The sequence below is a fragment of the Scyliorhinus torazame genome, chromosome 7 (assembly GCF_047496885.1).
Source record: "Scyliorhinus torazame isolate Kashiwa2021f chromosome 7, sScyTor2.1, whole genome shotgun sequence".
In the NCBI taxonomy this organism is placed as follows: domain Eukaryota; kingdom Metazoa; phylum Chordata; class Chondrichthyes; order Carcharhiniformes; family Scyliorhinidae; genus Scyliorhinus; species Scyliorhinus torazame.
Window position 1 is genome coordinate 299,521,767 of NC_092713.1, and position 18,132 is coordinate 299,539,898.

General features: G+C 51.9%; 1 protein-coding gene and 1 long non-coding RNA gene across 6 annotated transcripts in view; one reads left to right on the forward strand and one right to left on the reverse strand.

Annotated features, from left to right (window-relative positions):
* Window positions 1–10,251, forward strand: part of LOC140427125 (uncharacterized) — a 108,634-nt gene extending 98,383 nt beyond the window's left edge. The window contains exon 3 of the long non-coding RNA XR_011948397.1: window positions 9,460–10,251. This is a non-coding gene — a long non-coding RNA (uncharacterized lncRNA). The remainder of the gene's footprint in view (window positions 1–9,459) is intronic.
* LOC140427122 (glutamate receptor 1-like) overlaps window positions 1–18,132 on the reverse strand; it is a 310,380-nt gene that overhangs the window by 131,793 nt on the left and 160,455 nt on the right. For all 5 annotated transcript variants that reach the window (XR_011948394.1, XM_072512660.1, XM_072512659.1 and 2 more), the window contains exon 10: window positions 11,485–11,691. Coding sequence is in view for 4 of the 5 variants with exons in the window: in XM_072512660.1 (XP_072368761.1) it covers window positions 11,485–11,691 (207 nt within the window). In the remaining variant the exon portion in view is untranslated. The remainder of the gene's footprint in view (window positions 1–11,484; window positions 11,692–18,132) is intronic.

Here is an 18,132-nt window from a genome sequence, read left to right on the forward strand (position 1 = left end):
CCCCTCAATTTAAAGCTATGTCCCCTCGTGCTAGACATCACCATCCGAGGAAAAAGGCTCTCACTGTCCACCCTATCCAATCCTCTGATCATTTTGTACGCCTCAATTAAGTCACCTCTTACCCTTCTTCTCTCGAACGAAAACAGCCTGAAGTCCCTCAGCCTTTCCTCATAAGATCTTCCCTCCATACCAGGCAATATTCTGGTAAATCTCCTCTGCACCCTTTTCAATGCTTCCACATCCTTCCTATAATGCGGCGACCAGAATTGTACGCAATACTCCAAATGCAGCCGCACCAGAGCTTTGTACAGCTGCAACATGACCTCATGGCTCCGAAACTCAATCCCTCTACCAATAAAAGCTAATACACCGTACGCCTTCTTAACAACCCTCTCAACCTGAGTGGCAACTTTCAGGGATCTATGTACATGGACACCAAGATCTCTCTGCTCATCCACACTGCCAAGAATCTTACCATTAGCCCAGTATTCTGTCTTCCTGTTATTCCTTCCAAAATGAATCACCTCACACTTTTCTGCATTAAACTCCATTTGCCACCTCTCAGCCCAGCGCTGCAGCTTATCTATGTCCCTCTGTAACTTGTAACATCCTTCCGCACTGTCCACAACTCCACCGACTTTAGTGTCATCTGCAAATTTACTCACCCATCCTTCTACGCCCTCCTCCAGGTCATTTATAAAAATGACAAACAGCAGTGGCCCCATCCTTGTGGTACACCACTAGTAACTGGACTCCAGTCTGAACATTTCCCATCAACCACCACCCTTTGTCTTTTTCCAGCTACCCAATTTCTGATCCAAACTGCTAAATCTCCCTGAATCCCATGCCTCCGTATTTTCTGCAGTAGCCTACCGTGGGGTACCTTATCAAATGCTTTACTGAAATCCATATACACCACATCAATTGCTTTACCCTCATCCACCTGTTTGGTCACCTTCTCAAAGAATAAGATTTGTGAGGCACGACCTACCCTTCACAAAACCGTGTTGACTATCTCTAATCAATTTATTCCTTTCCAGATGATTATACACCCTATCTCTAATAAACCTTTCCAAGATTTTGCCCACAACAGAAGGAAGGCTCACTGGTCTATAGTTACCGGGGTTGTCTCTACTCCCTTTCTTGAACAAGGGGACAACATTTGCTATCCTCCAGTCTTCTGGCACTATTCCTGCAGACAAAGATGACTTAAAGATCAAAGCCAAAGGCTCAGCAATCTCCTCCCTAGCTTCCCAGAGAATCCTAGGATAAATCCCATCCGGCCCAGGGACTTATCTATTTTCACACTTTCCAGAATTGCTAACACCTCCTCCTTATGAACCTAAAGCCCTTCTAGTCTAGTAGCCTGAATCTCAGTATTCTCCTCGACAACATTGTCTTTTTCCTGTGTGAATACTGACAGAAAATATTCATTTAGCACCTCTCCTATCTCCTCAGACTCCAAGCACAACTTCCCACAACTGTCTTTGACTGGCACTGCTCTTACCCGAGTCATTCTTTTATTCCTGACATATCTATAGAAAGCTGTAGGGTTATCCTTGATCCTACCTGCCAAAGACTTCTCATGTCCCCTCCTGGCTCTTCTTAGCTCTCTCTTTAGGTCCTTCCTAGCTAACTTGTAACTCTTGAGTGCCCTAACTGAACCTCCATGTCTCATCTTTACATAAGCCTCTTTCTTCCTCTTGACAAGTGTTTCGACTGCTTTAGTAAACCCCGGTTCCCTTGCTCGACCACTTCCTCCCTGCCTGACAGGTACATACTTATCAAGGACACGCAGTAGCTGTTCCTTGAACAAGCTCCACATTTCCATTGTGCCCATCCCCTGCAGTTTTCCTCTCCATCCGATGCATCCTAAGTCTTGCTTCATCGCATCATAATTGCCTTTCCCCAGATATAACTCTTGCCGTGCAGTATATACCTATCCCTTTCCATCACTAAAGTAAACGTAATCGAATTGTGGTCACTATCACCAAAGTGCTCACCTACCTCCAAATCTAACACCTGTTCTGGTTCATTACCCAGTAACAAATTCAATATGGCCTCGCCTCTCGTTGGCCTATCTACATACTGTGTCAGGAAACCCGACTGCACACATTGGACAAAAACGGACCCATCTAAAGTACTCGAACTATAGCATTTCCAGTCAATATTTGGAAAGTTAAAGTCCCCCATAACAACTACCCTGTTGCTTTCGCTCCTATCCAGAATCATCTTTGCAATCCTTTCCTCTACATCTCTGGAACTTTTCAGAGGCCTATAGAAAACCCCTAACAGGGTGACCTCTCCTTTCCTGTTTCTAACCTCAGCCCATACTACCTCAGTAGACGAGTCCTTATCAAACGTCCTTTCTGTCACCGTTATACTGTCCTTGACTAACAATGCCACCCCTCCCCCTCTTTTACCACCTTCCCTGAGCTTACTGAAATATCTAAACCCCGGCACCTGCAACAACCATTCCTGTCCCTGCTCTATCCATGTCTCCGAAATGGCCACAACATCGAAGTCCCAGGTACCAACCCATGCCGCAAGTTCACCCACCTTATTCCGGATGCTTCTGGCATTGAAGAAGACACACTTTAAACCACTTTCCTGCCTGCCGGTACACTCCTGCAACTTTGAAACCTTACTCATGACCTCACTACTCTCAACCTCCCGTATACTGAAGCTACAATTCAGGCTCCCAAGCCCCTGCTGAACTTATTTAAACCCTCCCGAAGAGCATCAGCAAATTTCCCTCCCAAGATATTGGTACCCTTCTGGTCCAGGTGTAGACCATCCCGTTTGTAGAGGTCCCACCAACCCCAGAATAAGACCCAATTATCCAGAAATCTGAAACCCTTCCTCCTGCACCATCCCTGTAGCCACGTGTTCAACTCCTCTCTCTCCCTATTCCTCGTCTCGCTATCACGTGGCACGGGTAACAACCCAGAGATAATAACTCTGTTTCCAGATGAGAAGCCAGATGAGACTTTGCTTTGTGGTTAAAGGTGACAATTCCAACAGTGCAGCATTCCCTCAGTACTGACCCTCTGACAGTGCAGCACTCGCTCAGTACTGACCCTCTGACAGTGCAGCACTCGCTCAGTACTGACGCATTGACAATGCAGCACTCCCTCAGTACTGATCCTCTGACAGTGCAGCACTCCCTCAGTACTGTCCCTCTGACAGTACATCACTCCCCCAGTACTGTCCCTCTGACAGTGTAGCACTCCCTCACTACTGATCCACTGACAGTGGAGCACTCCCTCAGAACTGCCCCTCTGACAGTGCAGAACTCCCTCAGAACTGCCCCTCTGACAGCGCAGCACTCCCTCAGAACTGCCTCTCTGACAGTGAAGCACTCCCTCAGTACTGACCCATTGACAGTGCAGCACTCCCTCAGGACTGCCCCTCTGACAGTGATGAACTCCCTCAGAACTGCCCCTCTGACAGTGCAGAACTCCCTCAGAACTGCTCCTCTGACAGTGAAGCACTCCCTCAGTACTGACCCATTGACAGTGCAGCACTCCCTCAGTACAGCCCCTCTGACAGTGAAGCACTCCCTCAGTACTGACCCTCTGACAGTGCAGCACTCCCTCAGTACTGACCCATTGACAGTGCAGAACTCCCTCAGAACTGCCCCTCTGACAGTGAAGCACTCCCTCAGTACTGACCCATTGACAGTGGAGCACTCCCTCAGTACTGCCGCTCTGACAGTGCAGCACTCCCTCAGAACTACCCCTCTGACAGTGCAGAACTCCCTCAGTACTGACCCTCTGACAGTGCAGCACTTCCTCAGTACTGACCCTCTGACAATGCAGCATTCCCTCAGTACTGTCCCTCTGACAGTGCTGCACTCCCTCAGTACTGTCCCTCTGACAATGCAGCATTCCCTCAATACTGTCCCTCTGACAGTGAAGCACTCCCTCAGTACTGACCCTCTGACAGTGCATCACTCCCTCAGTACTGTCCCTCTGACAGTGCAGCACTCCCTCAGTACTGTCCCTCTGACTTTTCAGCACTCCCACAGTATTGATCTGCTGACAGTGCAGAACTCCCTCAGTACTGTCCCTCTGACAGTGCAGCACTCCCTCAGTCCTGTCCCTCTGACAGTGCAGCACTCCCTCAGTACTGTCCCTCTGACAGTGCAGCACTCCCTCAGTCCTGACCCTCTGACAGTACAGCACTCCCTCAGTACTGACCCTCTGACAGTGCAGCACTCCCTCAGTACTGACCCTCCGACCTTGCAGCACTCCCTCAGTATTGACCCTCTGACAGTGCAGCTCTCCTTCAGTACTGATCCTCTGACAGTGCAGCTCTCCCTCAGTACTGACCCTCCGACATTGCAGCACTCCCTCAGTATTGACCCTGACAGTGCAGCTCTCCTTCAGTACTGACCCTCTGACAGTGCAGCACTCCCTCAGCACTGACCCTCCGACATTGCAGCACTCCTTCAGTACTGACCCTCTGACAGTGCAGCACTCCTTCAGTACTGACCCTCCGACATTGCAGCACTCCTTCAGTTCTGTTCTTTGGACAATAGAGCACACCCTCAGTAATTCGTCACTTTGACTGGCTCTGCTGTGACCAACCCAACTGAATACAAGCTGAACCGGGGCAAGCTGATTTAACCTCCCAGTTGACAACTGGTACCAGTTCAACCCATTCAACTGGAAACACTGCCATGGTGGCTGTGTCCTGCAGACCACTCGCTGTGTAAAGTCATTCTCCTCACCCTCAGGGTTTGCTTTTTTATCGACTGTCTCACCTAATTATTTTCTGCTTCTTTCATCTTGTTAATTGATATGGGAATATCAAAAGTCCATGGACCCATCATTCTCAAATAGTCCTTAATTTTCAGGTAATATTTAGGAGTCTCAAGTGCCATATTGTTGCGTGTGTGGACAGACTGGTGTGAGACAAGGGGTAAATCTCATACATTTTTGGGATGGTGACACCTTTGATTGGCTGGTACATTTCACCCATCCCTGGTATAACTGAGGGATTATCTCAGCCACGAAGCTCCGAATACTGTAGTACCACTTTCAACTGTGCTCTGAAAGTAGTCTTGCTACAGGCGGCAGATGGAGAGAAAATTGGTTGTCAAAGGTTGTTAAGCTTATTAGTAATCAAATAAATAATGTCACAACATTGTGACTGGGTCTTTTTGTTTGAAGTTACATTTAGTGTGAGATGTGTTAAGTAGCTGTCTGCTCAGCTGCTTAAACTATCCAGAAATCACTGCTGTACACTGTACAATGAGCTCCCTCTGTATACAGGACTGGGCTCCCTCTGTATACAGGATTGACCTCCCTATGTATACAGGATTGACCTCCCTGTGTATACAGGACTGAGCTCCCTCTGTATACAGGACTGGGCTCCCTCTGTATACAGGATTGGGCTCCCTATGTATACAGGATTGACCTCCCTGTGTATACAGGACTGAGCTCCCTCTGTATACAGGACTGGGCTCCCTCTGTATACAGGACTGGGCTCCCTCTGTATACAGGATTGACCTCCCTATGTATACAGGATTGACCTCCCTGTGTATACAGGACTGAGCTCCCTCTGTATACAGGACTGGGCTCCCTCTGTATACAGGATTGGGCTCCCTATGTATACAGGATTGACCTCCCTATGTATACAGGATTGACCTCCCTGTGTATACAGGACTAAGCTCCCTCTGTATACAGGACTGAGTTCCCTCTGTATACAGGACTGGGCTCCCTGTGTATACAGGACTGGGCTCCCTATGTATACAGGACTGGGCTCCCTGTGTATACAGGACTGGGCTCCCTGTGTATACAGGACTGGGCTCCCTGCGTCTACAGGACTGGACTCCCTGTGTATACAGGACTGGGCTCCCTGTGTATACAGGACTGGGCTCCCTGTGTATACAGGGCTGGCCTCCCTGTGTATACAGGACTGGCCTCCCTGTGTATACAGGACTGGGCTCCCTGTGTATACTGGGCTGGGCTCCCTGTGTATACTGGGCTGGGCTCCCTCTATATACAGGGCTGGGCTCCCTGTGTATACTGGGCTGGGCTCCCTCTATATACAGGGCTGGGCTCCCTGTGTATACAGGACAGAGCTCCCTGTGTATACAGGACAGAGCTCCCTGTGTATACAGGACAGAGCTCTCTGTGTATACAGGACTGGGCTCCCTGTGTATACAGAACTGGGCTCCCTGTGTTTACAGGGCTGGACTCCCTCTGTATACAGGACTGGGCTCCCTGTGTATACAGGACTGGGCTCCCTGTGTGTACAGGACTGGGCTCCCTCTGTATTCAGGACTGGGCTCCCTTTGTATACAGGACTGGGCTGCCTCTGTATACAGGACTGGGCTCCCTGTGTATACTGGGATAGGCTCCCTCTATATACAGGGCTGGGCTCCCTGTGTAAACTGGGCTGGGCTCCCTCTGTATGCAGGACTGGGCTCCCTCTGTATACAGGACTGGGCTCCCTCAGTATACAGGACTGGGCTGCCTCTGTATACAGGGCTGGGCTCCCTCTACATACAGGACTGGGCTCCCTCTGTATTCAGGACTGGGCTCCCTTTGTATACAGGACTGGGCTGCCTCTGTATACAGGACTGGGCTCCCTGTGTATACTGGGATAGGCTCCCTCTATATACAGGGCTGGGCTCCCTGTGTAAACTGGGCTGGGCCTCCTCTGTATGCAGGACTGGGCTCCCTCTGTATACAGGACTGGGCTCCCTCAGTATACAGGACTGGGCTCCCTCTGTATACAGGACTGGGCTCCCTCTGTATACAGGATTGGGCTTCCTCTATATACAGGACTGGGCTCCCTCTGTATACAGGACTAGGCTCCCTCTGTATGCAGGACTGGGCTCCCTCTGTATACAGGACTGAACTCCCTGTGTATACAGGAGTGGGCTCCCTCTGTATACAGGACTGGGCTCCCTCTGTATACAGAATGAGGCTCCCTCTGTATACAGGACCGAGCCCCCTCTGTATACATGACTGAGCTCCCTGCGTATACAGGACTGGGCTCCCTCTGTGTACAGGAATAGGCTCCCTCTGTACACAGCACTGGGCTCGCTACACAGGGCTGGGCTCCCTCTGCACACTCAGGACTGGGCTCTCTCTGCACACACAGGACTGGGCTCTCTCTGCACACACACAGGACTGGTCTCCCTCTGCACACTCAGGACTGGGCTCTCTCTGCACACACAGGACTGGGCTCTCTCTGCACACACACAGGACTGGTCTCCCTCTGCACACACAGGACTGGGCTCTCTCTCCACACACACAGGACTGGTCTCCCTCTGCACACACAGGACTGGGCTCTCTCTCCACACACAGGACTGGGCTCTCTCTCCACACACAGGACTGGGCTCTCTCTGCACACTCAGGACTGGGCTCTCTCTGCACACTCAGGACTGGGCTCTCTCTGCACACACACAGGACTGGTCTCCCTCTGCACACACAGGACTGGGCTCTCTCTCCACACACAGGACTGGGCTCTCTCTCCACACACAGGACTGGGCTCTCTCTGCACACACAGGGCTGGGCTCTCTCTGCACACACAGGGCTGGGCTCTCTGTGTATACAGGGCTGGGCTCTCTCTGCACACACAGGACTGGGCTCCCTCTGCACACACAGGACTAGGCTTCCTCTGCACACACAGGACTGGGCTCCCTCTGCACACACAGGACTGGGCTCTCTCTCCACACACAGGACTGGGCTCTCTCTCCACACACAGGACTGGGCTCTCTCTGCACACACAGGGCTGGGCTCTCTCTGCACACACAGGGCTGGGCTCTCTGTGTATACAGGGCTGGGCTCTCTCTGCACACACAGGACTGGGCTCCCTCTGCACACACAGGACTAGGCTTCCTCTGCACACACAGGACTGGGCTCCCTCTGCACACACAGGACTGTGCTCTCTCTCCACACACAGGACTGGGCTCTCTCACCACACACAGGACTGGGCTCTCTCACCACACACAGGGTTGGGCTCTCTCTGCACACAGTATCTGGATAACGTCACCATCTGCGGCCATGGCCAGCAGGACCACGACACCAACCTCTGCAAATTCCTCCATACCGTGAAAATCCTTAATCTGACATACAATAAGGATAAATGTGTGTTTAGCACCGACCGTCTAGCCATTCTAGGCTACGTAGTGCGAAGTGAAGTTATAGGCCCCGACCCTGAGCGCATGCGTCCCCTTATGGAGTTCCCCCTCCCTCACTGCCCCAAGGCCTTGAAGCGCTGCCTCGGGTTCTTCAGCTATTACGCACAGTGGGTCTCCAACTGCGCAGACAAAGCCCGACCCCTAATCCAGTCCACAACCTTCCCCCTGTCGACGGAGGCCCGCCAGGCCTTCATCCGCATCAAAACAGACATTGCAAAGGCCACGATGCGCACCATCGACGAGTCCCTCCCCTTCCAGGTCGAGAGCGATGCGTCCGACGTAGCTCTGGCGGCCACCCTCAACCAAGCGGGCAGACCCATGGCCTTCTTCTGCCGTACCCTCAATGCTTCCGAAATTCGCCATTCCTCGGTCGAAAAAGAGGCACAAGCCATAGTAGAAGCTGTGCGACATTGGAGGCATTACCTGGCCAGCAGGAGATTCACTCTCCTCACGGACCAACGGTCGGTTGCCTTCATGTTCGATAATGCACAGCGGGGCAAGATTAAAAACGACAAGATCTTGCGGTGGAGGATAGAACTCTCCACCTTCAACTACGAGATCTTGTAACGTCCGGGGAAGCTCAACGAGCCTCCTGATGCCCTGTCCCGCGGCACTTGTGCCACTGCACAAGTGGACCGCCTCCGATCCCTCCACGAGGACCTCTGCCACCCGGGGGTCATTCGCTTTTTCCATTTTGTCAAGACCCGCAACCTGCCCTACTCCATCGAGGAGGTCAGGTCAGTCACCAGGGACTGCCAAATCTGCGCAGAGTGCAGACCGCACTTCTACCGGCCAGAGAGGGTGCACCTGATAAAGGCTTCCCGTCCTTTTGAGTGCCTCAGGATGGATTTCAAAGGCCCCCTCCCCTCCACCGACCGCAACGCGTATTTCCCGAACGTGATTGACGAGTACTCCCGGTTCCCATTCGCCATCCCCTGCCCAGACATGACCGCAACCACCGTCATCAAAGCCCTCCAGGGTATCTTTACACTGTTCGGTTTCCCTGCGTACATACACAGTGATAGGGGGTCCTCCTTTATGAGCGACAAACTGCGTAAATTCCTGCTCAGCAAGGGCATCGCCTCGAGCAGGATGACCAGTTACAACCCCAGGGGAAACGGGCAGGTAGAGAGGGAGAATGGAACGGGGTGGAAGACCGTCCTGCTGGCCCTACGGTCCAGGGATCTCCCAGTCTCCCGCTGGCATGAGGTCCTCCCGATGGCCCTCCACGCCATCCGGTCGCTGCTCTGTACAACCACAAATCAGATACCTCATGAATGTCTCCTTGTTTTCCCCAGGAATTCCTCCTCCGGGACCTTGCTCTCAACCTGGCTAACGACACGAGGACCCATCCTGCTTCGGAAGCACGTGCAGGCGCACAAGTCGGACCCGTTGGTCGAGAAGGTCCACCTGCTGCACGCTAACCCCCAGTATGCCTACATGGCGTTCCCTGACGGCCGGCAAGATACAGTCTCCCTTCGGGACCTGGCACCCGCCAGACCCCCATGTGCCCCCGAACCATTTCCCCCACAGCACCTCACTGGGGGGTCGGTCCTCCCGCCGCTCCTGCCTAGGCCATCCCACCCACCGACGCCCCCTACAGGCACCCCCCCCCACCGTGTCAATCTTTTGCCCCAACAGCACCGCCTAGGGGTGACGAAGCTGCCAGGGAGGACAAAATCACGCTCCTGGAGTCGCAACCACCGGGACACCCACCAGAATCACCACCGAAGCCCAGACGCTCCAGAAGGACGACCAGGCCACCCGATCGACTGATTGCTTCGCTCTGACTTTAACTCTGAACTTTGTAAATATCTCGACAGCACGGTACCTCCATACCTTGTCATACCATGTGACTGTTACCGCTGGCCACCACCCCCGCCGGACTCTTTTTTAACAGGGGGTGAATGTGGTAGTACCAGGTATTGCGGTACCTGAGATGCTGATGACCATTGGTTAGACCCAGGAGTCTACCATTGGTTGTATTACGTAGCTCAGCCCTGAAGGCAGAGGAGAAGAGATGGTGCCGTCCCAGCAGCCTTCACTTTCTGTACCGAAGCTGCTGGGGAACAGGTTCGAGTAGATTAAAGCCTCAGTTATGAATCACTTCGTCTTGAGTGTAATTGATTGCGCATCACTCACACAGGGCTGGGCTCCCTCTGCACACACAGGGCTGGGCTCCCTCTGCACACACAGGGCTGGGCTCCCTCTGCACACACAGGGCTGGGCTCCCTCTGCACACACAGGGCTGGGCTCCCTCTGCACACACAGGGCTGGGCTCCCTCTGCACACACAGGGCTGGGCTCCCTCTGCACACACAGGGCTGGGCTCCCTCTGCACACCCAGGGCTGGGCTCCCTCTGCACACACAGGGCTGGGCTCCCTCTGCACACCCAGGGCTGGGCTCTCTCTGCACACACAGGGCTGGGCTCTCTCTGCACACACATGACTGGGCTCCCCCTGTACGCCGGGTTCCCCCTGTACGCTCGGCTCCCCCGGTACGCTGGGCTCCCTTTCAGTACACTCTGGAGTGTGTGCGTACACTGAATCTCAATCCTTCACCTGGGCTTCGCAATACAAATGAAAGTGGATTTCTACAGATGAAACAAAACAGAAACAGTAAATGTTGGGAAAGTTTGCCGGTCTGGTGGCATTTTCAGAGAATCAGAGTTAACATTTATTAGAGTCTGTACGACTCTTTGTCAGAGCTTCTGTCACCTCCTGGACATGTGCTCCGTTCTCTCAAGACGAACACTGACTTTGCGATCAAATCTCCTGATGTTATTGTCTGGCGTACTGACCTCTACCTCACAGAGGCTGAGCGCCAACTCTCCAGCTTCCTCCTATCTCTCCTTAGACCATGATCCCACGACTGAATACGCGCCATTATTTCCAGGGCTGTCACTGACCTCACCTCCTCTGGAGATCTTCCCTCCGCAGCCTCCAAACTCATGGTCTCCAATCCCACACAGCCCGCTTCTACCTCCTTCCCAAAATCCACAAACAGGACTGTCCCAGTAGACCCATCCTTTCAGTCTGGTCCTGCCCGACTATGCATTTCTTCCTATGTTGACTATTTTCTCATCCCTTGTCCAGACTGTCAGTGATGTCAGTCATCTTAAACCGGGAATGGTTCCTTCGACACCAGTCAGGTTGCTCGGGGACACTCAGTGCTATTGCGAATGTGTTTCTGTCGACCGTCTTTGTGTTTGGAGGCCCCTTAATGTTTCATCAAAGTACACCACAAGGACGTTACACGACTAGCCCGGGTATGGTACAGAACACAGACCATGGCAGTCAATGACTCAGGTGCTTGAAACTCACTGAATAAACGAGCTCTCCGACCATCCCATTCCACACTTTCGAATCCGGATCCCTCGCCCCATATTTTCCGTCTGCCACGATTGCAAGCTTGTACTTGAAGCCCACGTGTTTGGCGATCTCTGCGGCCAGCTCTACGCAGTAACCCTCGTATTTATCATTGCCCTCCAGCTGTTCGTGATTTTTTTTCAGCATCACATAAGGGGGTTCCTGCAGACGCAAAGCACAAAGTCAACAGGTAAGCACCATTTGATAATTTAATCATTCATCCAACATCACCGACCCCCCCTAACCCCCCTGATTCTCCTCCTCGGCATGCAGCTGCTCACCCAACTGGCCGGTATTGGCGTGTTTTGTTTTTATTCATTCACGGGCATTGCTGACCATTTATTGGCCATCCCTAATCGCCCCTTGAAAAGATGGTGGTGAGCTGCCTTCTTGGATCATTGCAGTCTATGTGGTGTAGGTACACCCCCAGTGCTGTTAGGGAGAGAGCTGCAGGATATTGACCCAGCACTGTGAAGGAACGGCGATATATTTCCAATAAATCTAATCTAGAGCCTCGACTGTGAGCCATCACAGCGGGTGTGGTTTGCAGCTATGCTCCATACCGGTCGGACTCCTGGAGTCGAGTGGCCCAAAAAGGTAAAAGCAAATTACTGCGGACGCTGGAATCCGAACTAAAAAGAGAAAACGCTGAAAAGTCTCAGCTGGTCAGACAGGTCTGTCAGAATAACGAAATCCAGGATCAAACTTGCTCTGTGTGCACTGGGTATCTGCATTCACCCAGCCAGTGACTGCCACAGACCAAATGGTTATTTTAAGATCGAGGGGAAGCAAGATGTGAAGAGGTTACAAAGAGGTCGCTCAGAGATATCGACCAGCTAAGTAATTGGCCAAGAAGGTGACAGATGAGGAAGTCCAAAATTATTCACTTCACTTGGATAGGAAGAATAGAAAATAACATGGCCGGGATTCTCCGACCCCGTGCCGGGTCCGAGAATTAGCGGGGGGGGGGAGGGGGAGGGGGGTGGTGGCGCGGGAATCAAGTGCCGCCGCTCTGATGCCGGGCCGCCGATTCCCGGGCGCCTGCGGGACTGCCGCCGCGCGGTCGGGGGCCGTTGAAAGCGGGCCCCCCTGGCGATTCTCCGGGCCTCGACGGGCCGAGTGCCCATCGAGTTCAGCCGAGTCCTGCTGGCGTGGGTTATGTATGGTCCTACCCGGCAGGACCTTGGAGTTCTGCCTGCGCGGGCTGTCCTGGTGGGGGGGGGGGGGGGGGGGGGTGGGGGGGGGTTGGGGGGGGGGGGGGTGGGGGGGGGGATCCGACCCCGGGGGGGGGGGGCCTCCACCATGGCCTGGCCCGCGATCAGGGCCTGCCGATTGGCGGGCGAGCTAGTTCCATGGGGGGGGCCTATGTTTCTCTGCGCCGGGCCCCTGTTGTGCTCCGCCATATTGCCCGGGGGCTGGCGCGGAGACGGGAACGCATGCGCATGCGCGGAATCACGCCAGCCGTGGTGCGCATGCGCGAACTTGTGCCGGCCGTGGCACGCCGGCCTTCAGGCGCCGGAGCTGCGTACACCACTCCGGCACCCTATTGGCCCCTAGGAAGGGGTGAATACCTGCACGTGGAGGCCCGTTGACGCCGGAGTGGCTCACGCCGCTTTTCACGCTGGCACCAGAACTTGGCCGCGGGATTGGAGACACCCAGCCCATGTTTTTAAATGGTGAGCGACTGGGAGATATTAGGACGTGGGAGTCCTTGTATATAAACAACTAAGTTAATATGTCGGTACAATAAAAATAAATCAGAAAGGCAGATGGTTTGAAGGCCTTAATTGTCAGGAGGTTGGGCCGTAAATGTCAGGATGTATTTTTGTAATTATACAGGGTTTAGATTCGACCACACCAGGGATACAGTGCACCGTTTCAACCCCCTTACCCAAGGAAGGGTATTCTTGCCTGAGAGAAGGTACATCAAAAGTTCACCAGATTGATCCCTGGGGTGAGGAGGTGGAGAGAGTGAGTAGAATGGGCCTATCCTCTCTCGGGTTTAGAAGAATGACAGGGGGTACCATTACAGAACATAAAATATGAGAGGATGTAGATCCTGAGGAATTGTTTTACCTAGAGCTCAGAGATGCAGCCTCGCGATAGGGAGTCGGCCATTTAAATCTGTAAGTCTATAAGATGTAGCAGCAGATGTAGGCCATTCGGCCCATTGAGTCTGGTCCGCCATTCAATTAGGTTTAGGACTGAGAAGAGAAATTTCTTCACCCAGAGGGTTGTAAATCCTTGGAATTCTCTACATAGAGGGTCGCGGATGCTCAGATGTTGCATCTGCAATGTTTAGAGAGATAGAATTTTGGACATCAAGGCATTCAAGGGAAATGGGAATAACGTGGGAAAGTGGATGTGGGAATTCAGCCCAGAACTTATTGAATGGTGGAGTAGACGGAAGGAACCACCTGGCCGTCTCCTGATCGTATTTCCTTTGTTCGTATGATTGAATTATTTGCTATCGTATTCCCCAGTCTGAACCAACGCCTAGTTCTTGAAAGTGAAACCTTTAACCTATTCATCCCTCAATAATGATTCTTTGCTATTTACCAAGGGATTTTACTGTGCACAGCTTAACGTCCCTCTTCCATGGATTTCTCCTGTTGATGGAACTCATTCTATGGGTCACATATCTCGAGCGGTCTCATTCACATCACTGGCTACAAACAAGCGGGAAATGACCAGACTGCCCTCGCCTCACTCCCAGGGCGTATGAGACTGGGTGTAAGATCGTGACCCTCAGGGCTTGCTACAAACACCTGAGGTTCCCATCCCGTAAACTATTTGTGTTGGTCTCCAAACTGTGTAAGGCCAGAAGGTCTGAGCTATACTGCCAATGTTAATTGTATTTTGTTAGAGTTAGCATTAGTCCCCGATGGAAATAAAGAGCTTGACTACCAGGTTCTTAAACCTGCGCTTAAATTTTGATGGTGTCTGAAAGGATTGTTTGTCCTGTTCGAACATGAGAAAAATGATTTGAAGCTAGAGATTTTCTCATGATTATTTTTTATTTTTTTTATCCTCCTCCATTTTCACATTTTCTCCCACATTTACATCCATCAACGATAAACAATAATCAGCAAGATATGTCAGTCCCCATAATAACAACGATCCCATCGACCCACCAACCCCCAAACCTCAACCCGCATGTTTCCATAAACAAATGACAAAAAGGAATCAGGGATTACCCGTAGTCACCCTTAATCTTACACAGCTCCCACCCCCCCACCCCCCACACCCCAGGTCTCCAGCTCCTCCCGTCCACTGCCTCTTGTAAAACTCCTCCCCCTACCCTCGGTTCCTTCCCCCCCAACTTTCCACCCCGGCTAGACCACTCGGACTCTGTTCTGCCAGGCTCCGATGGCCGCAGCCCCTCCCCCCACCTCACTCCCGTTCACTGGCCGGCTTAAACCGGCCAGCGTGGAGGCCCCCGCCCGGGTCCCTTTCCCACTTGCCTGGCCCCAGGAAAGCCCAAAGATCCCCTTTTAGCACACAAACCCCGCCTATCCACCTACACTCCAAAGAACTCTCAGTTCGAGTGAAAGTTTCTCATGATTTGTTGATGTGGCTTTTTTCAAATGGATTTCACAATGGACTTCCATTATTCAGCATCAGGGGCGAGATTCTCCGACCCCCCGCCGGGTCGGAGAATCGCCGGGGGATGGCGTGAATCCCGCCCCCGCCGGTTGCCCAATTCTCCGGCACCGGAGATTCGGCAGGGGCGGGAATCGCGCCGGTTGGCGGCCCCCCCGATTCTCCGGCCCAGATGCCTACTAGGATGCCTGTCCCGCCGGCGTGGATTAAACCACCTCTCTTACCGGTGGGACAAGGCGGCGCGGGCAGGCACCGGGGTCCTGGGGGGGGGGGCGCAGGGCGATCTGGCCCCAGGGGTGCCCCCACGGTGGCCTGACCCGCGATCGGGGCCCACCAATCCGCGGGCGGGCCTGTGCCGTGGGGGCACTCTTTTCCTTCCACCTTCGCCACGGTCTCCACCATGGCGAAGGCGGAAGAGACTCCCTCCACTGCGCATGCGCGGGAATGCCGTGAGCGGCCGCTAACGCTCCTGCGCATGCGCCGCCCGGAGATGTCATTTCCGTGCCAGCTGGCGGGGCACCAAAGGCCTTTTCCGCCAGCTGGCGGGGCGGAAATTAGTCCGGCGTGGGCCTAGCCCCTCAAGGTTGGGGCTGGGCCCCCCAAGATGCGTAGGATCCGCACCTTTGGGGCGGCGCGATGCCCGACTGATTCACGCCGTTTTTGGCGCCAGTCGGCGGACATCGCGCCGATACCGGAGAATTTCGCCCCAGATGTGCATCTCAACAATAACAAGGCTTGGTATCTGAATGCACGGAGCATTTGACACAAAATAGATGAACTGTGATGCGGTTTGAGATAAACAAGTATGATCTAAGAGCCATCACAGGGACACGGCCGCGGGATGGCATAGGTTTTGACTTGGGTATGTGACATTTAAGAAGGACAGGAAGCTAGGAAAAGGTAGAGGGGTGGTTCTGTCAATTAAAGACAGCGTTAGCAAGGATGACCTAAGTTCCGGAAACCAGGATATAGAAGTGGTTTGGGTACCAATGCGGAATGATAAAGGCAGAAGTCACCTGCGGGAGAGGTGTACAGGCCCCCTAACAATAACCACACAGTCGGATGGGGTATCATAGAATAAATAATGGGAGCTTGTCAGAAAGACATGGTGATTATCATTCATATAAACATACATAGAAAATAGAAGCAGGAGACCATTCAGCCCTTCGAGTCTGCTCTGTCATTCATTATGGTCATGGTTGATCAGCAAATTTAATACTCTGATGCCGCCTCCCCCGCATATCCCTTGATCCCTTTAGCCCCAAGAGCTATATCTAATTCCTTCTTGAAATCACACAACATTTTGGCCTCAACTACTTTCTCTGGTAGTGAATTACACCGATTTACCACTCTCTGGGTGAAGAAATTTCTCCTCACCTCAGTCCTAAAAGGTTTACCCCTTATCCTCAAACTATCACCCCTCGTTCTGGACTCCCCCACCATCAGGGACATTTGTTCTGAATCTACCATGTCTAATCCTGTTAGAATTTTGTAAGTTTCTAATAGATCCCCTCTCACTCTTCTAAACTCCAATGCATATAATCCCAACCGACTTAATCTCTCCTCATATGACAGTCCCGCCATCCCAGGAATCAGCCTGGTAAACCTTCACTGCACTCCCTCTACAGCAAGAACATCCTTCCTTACATAAGGAGACCAAAACTGCACACAGTACTCCAGGTGTGGCCTCACCAAGGCCCTGTATAATTGCAGCAAGACATCTCTATTCCTATACTCAAAACCTCTCAAAGCATTTGCCTTCATTACTGCCTGCTGTACCTGCGCACTTGCGTTCAGTGACTAATGCACGAGGACACCCAGGTTTTGTTGAATGCCCATCTCTCTCAATTTACACCCATTCAAGTAATAATCTGCCTTCCTATTTTTGCTATCGAAGTGGGTAACCTCACATTGATCCACATTATACTGCAATTGCCATGCATGTGCCCACTCACTCAGCCTGTCCAAATTCCGCTGAAACATCTCTGCATCCTCCTCACAGCTCACCCTCCCACCCAGCTTTCTATCATCTGTAAATTTGGAGATAATACGTTTAGTTCCCTCGTCCAAATCATTACTATATAATGTGAACATCTGGGATCCCAATCCAGAACCCTGTGGTACCCCACTAGTCACTGCCTGCCATTCAGAAAAAGACCCGTTTATTCCTACTCTTTCGTTCCTGTCTGCGAACAAACTTTCCAATCATCTCAAGACACTACCCACAATCCCATGCGCTTTAACTTTACATATTAATCTGCTATGTGAGACCTTGTTGAAGGGCCTTATGAAAGTCTAAGTACATCACATCCACTGGTGCTCTTTGGTGAACTTTACTAGTTACATCCTCAATGAATTCCAGTAGATTTGTCAAACCTGATTTCCCTTTCGTAAATCCATGCTGACTTTGGCTTAACACCCCTCAGTTTTCCAAATGCTGAGCGATAAAATCCTTGATAATTGACTCTATCAGCTTCCCCGCTACCGACGTTAGGCTAACTGGTCGAGAGTTCTGTTTTCTCTGTACCCATATTTTGAATAGCGGGCTTACACTAGCTACTCTCCAATCTGTAGGAACCACTCCAGAGTCGAAAGAATTTTGGGAAATGAAAATGGACCTACTATTTCTAGGGCCACTTCCTTAAATACTCTCGGATGAAGATGATCAGACCCTGGAGATTTAACAGCCTTTAATTCCATCAATTTCCCCCAAACCGTTTCTCGATTTCCTTTCGCTCCTCACTAAAATTTGTGTTTCTCAGACCTTCTGGTACATTATTCATGTCTTCCTTTGTGAAGACAGAAGGAAAGTACAACTTTAGTTCCTCAGCCATCTCTTTGTCCCCCGTTAGTTTTTATGTTCCCCACTAGCATACTTTCATATTCTATTGTCCCCTTCTTAATCAATCCCTTGTTCTGCCTTTGCTGAATTTTAAACTGTTCCTAATCCTCAGATCTATTGCTTTACCTTGGCAATTTGTATGCTCCTTCCATGAATCT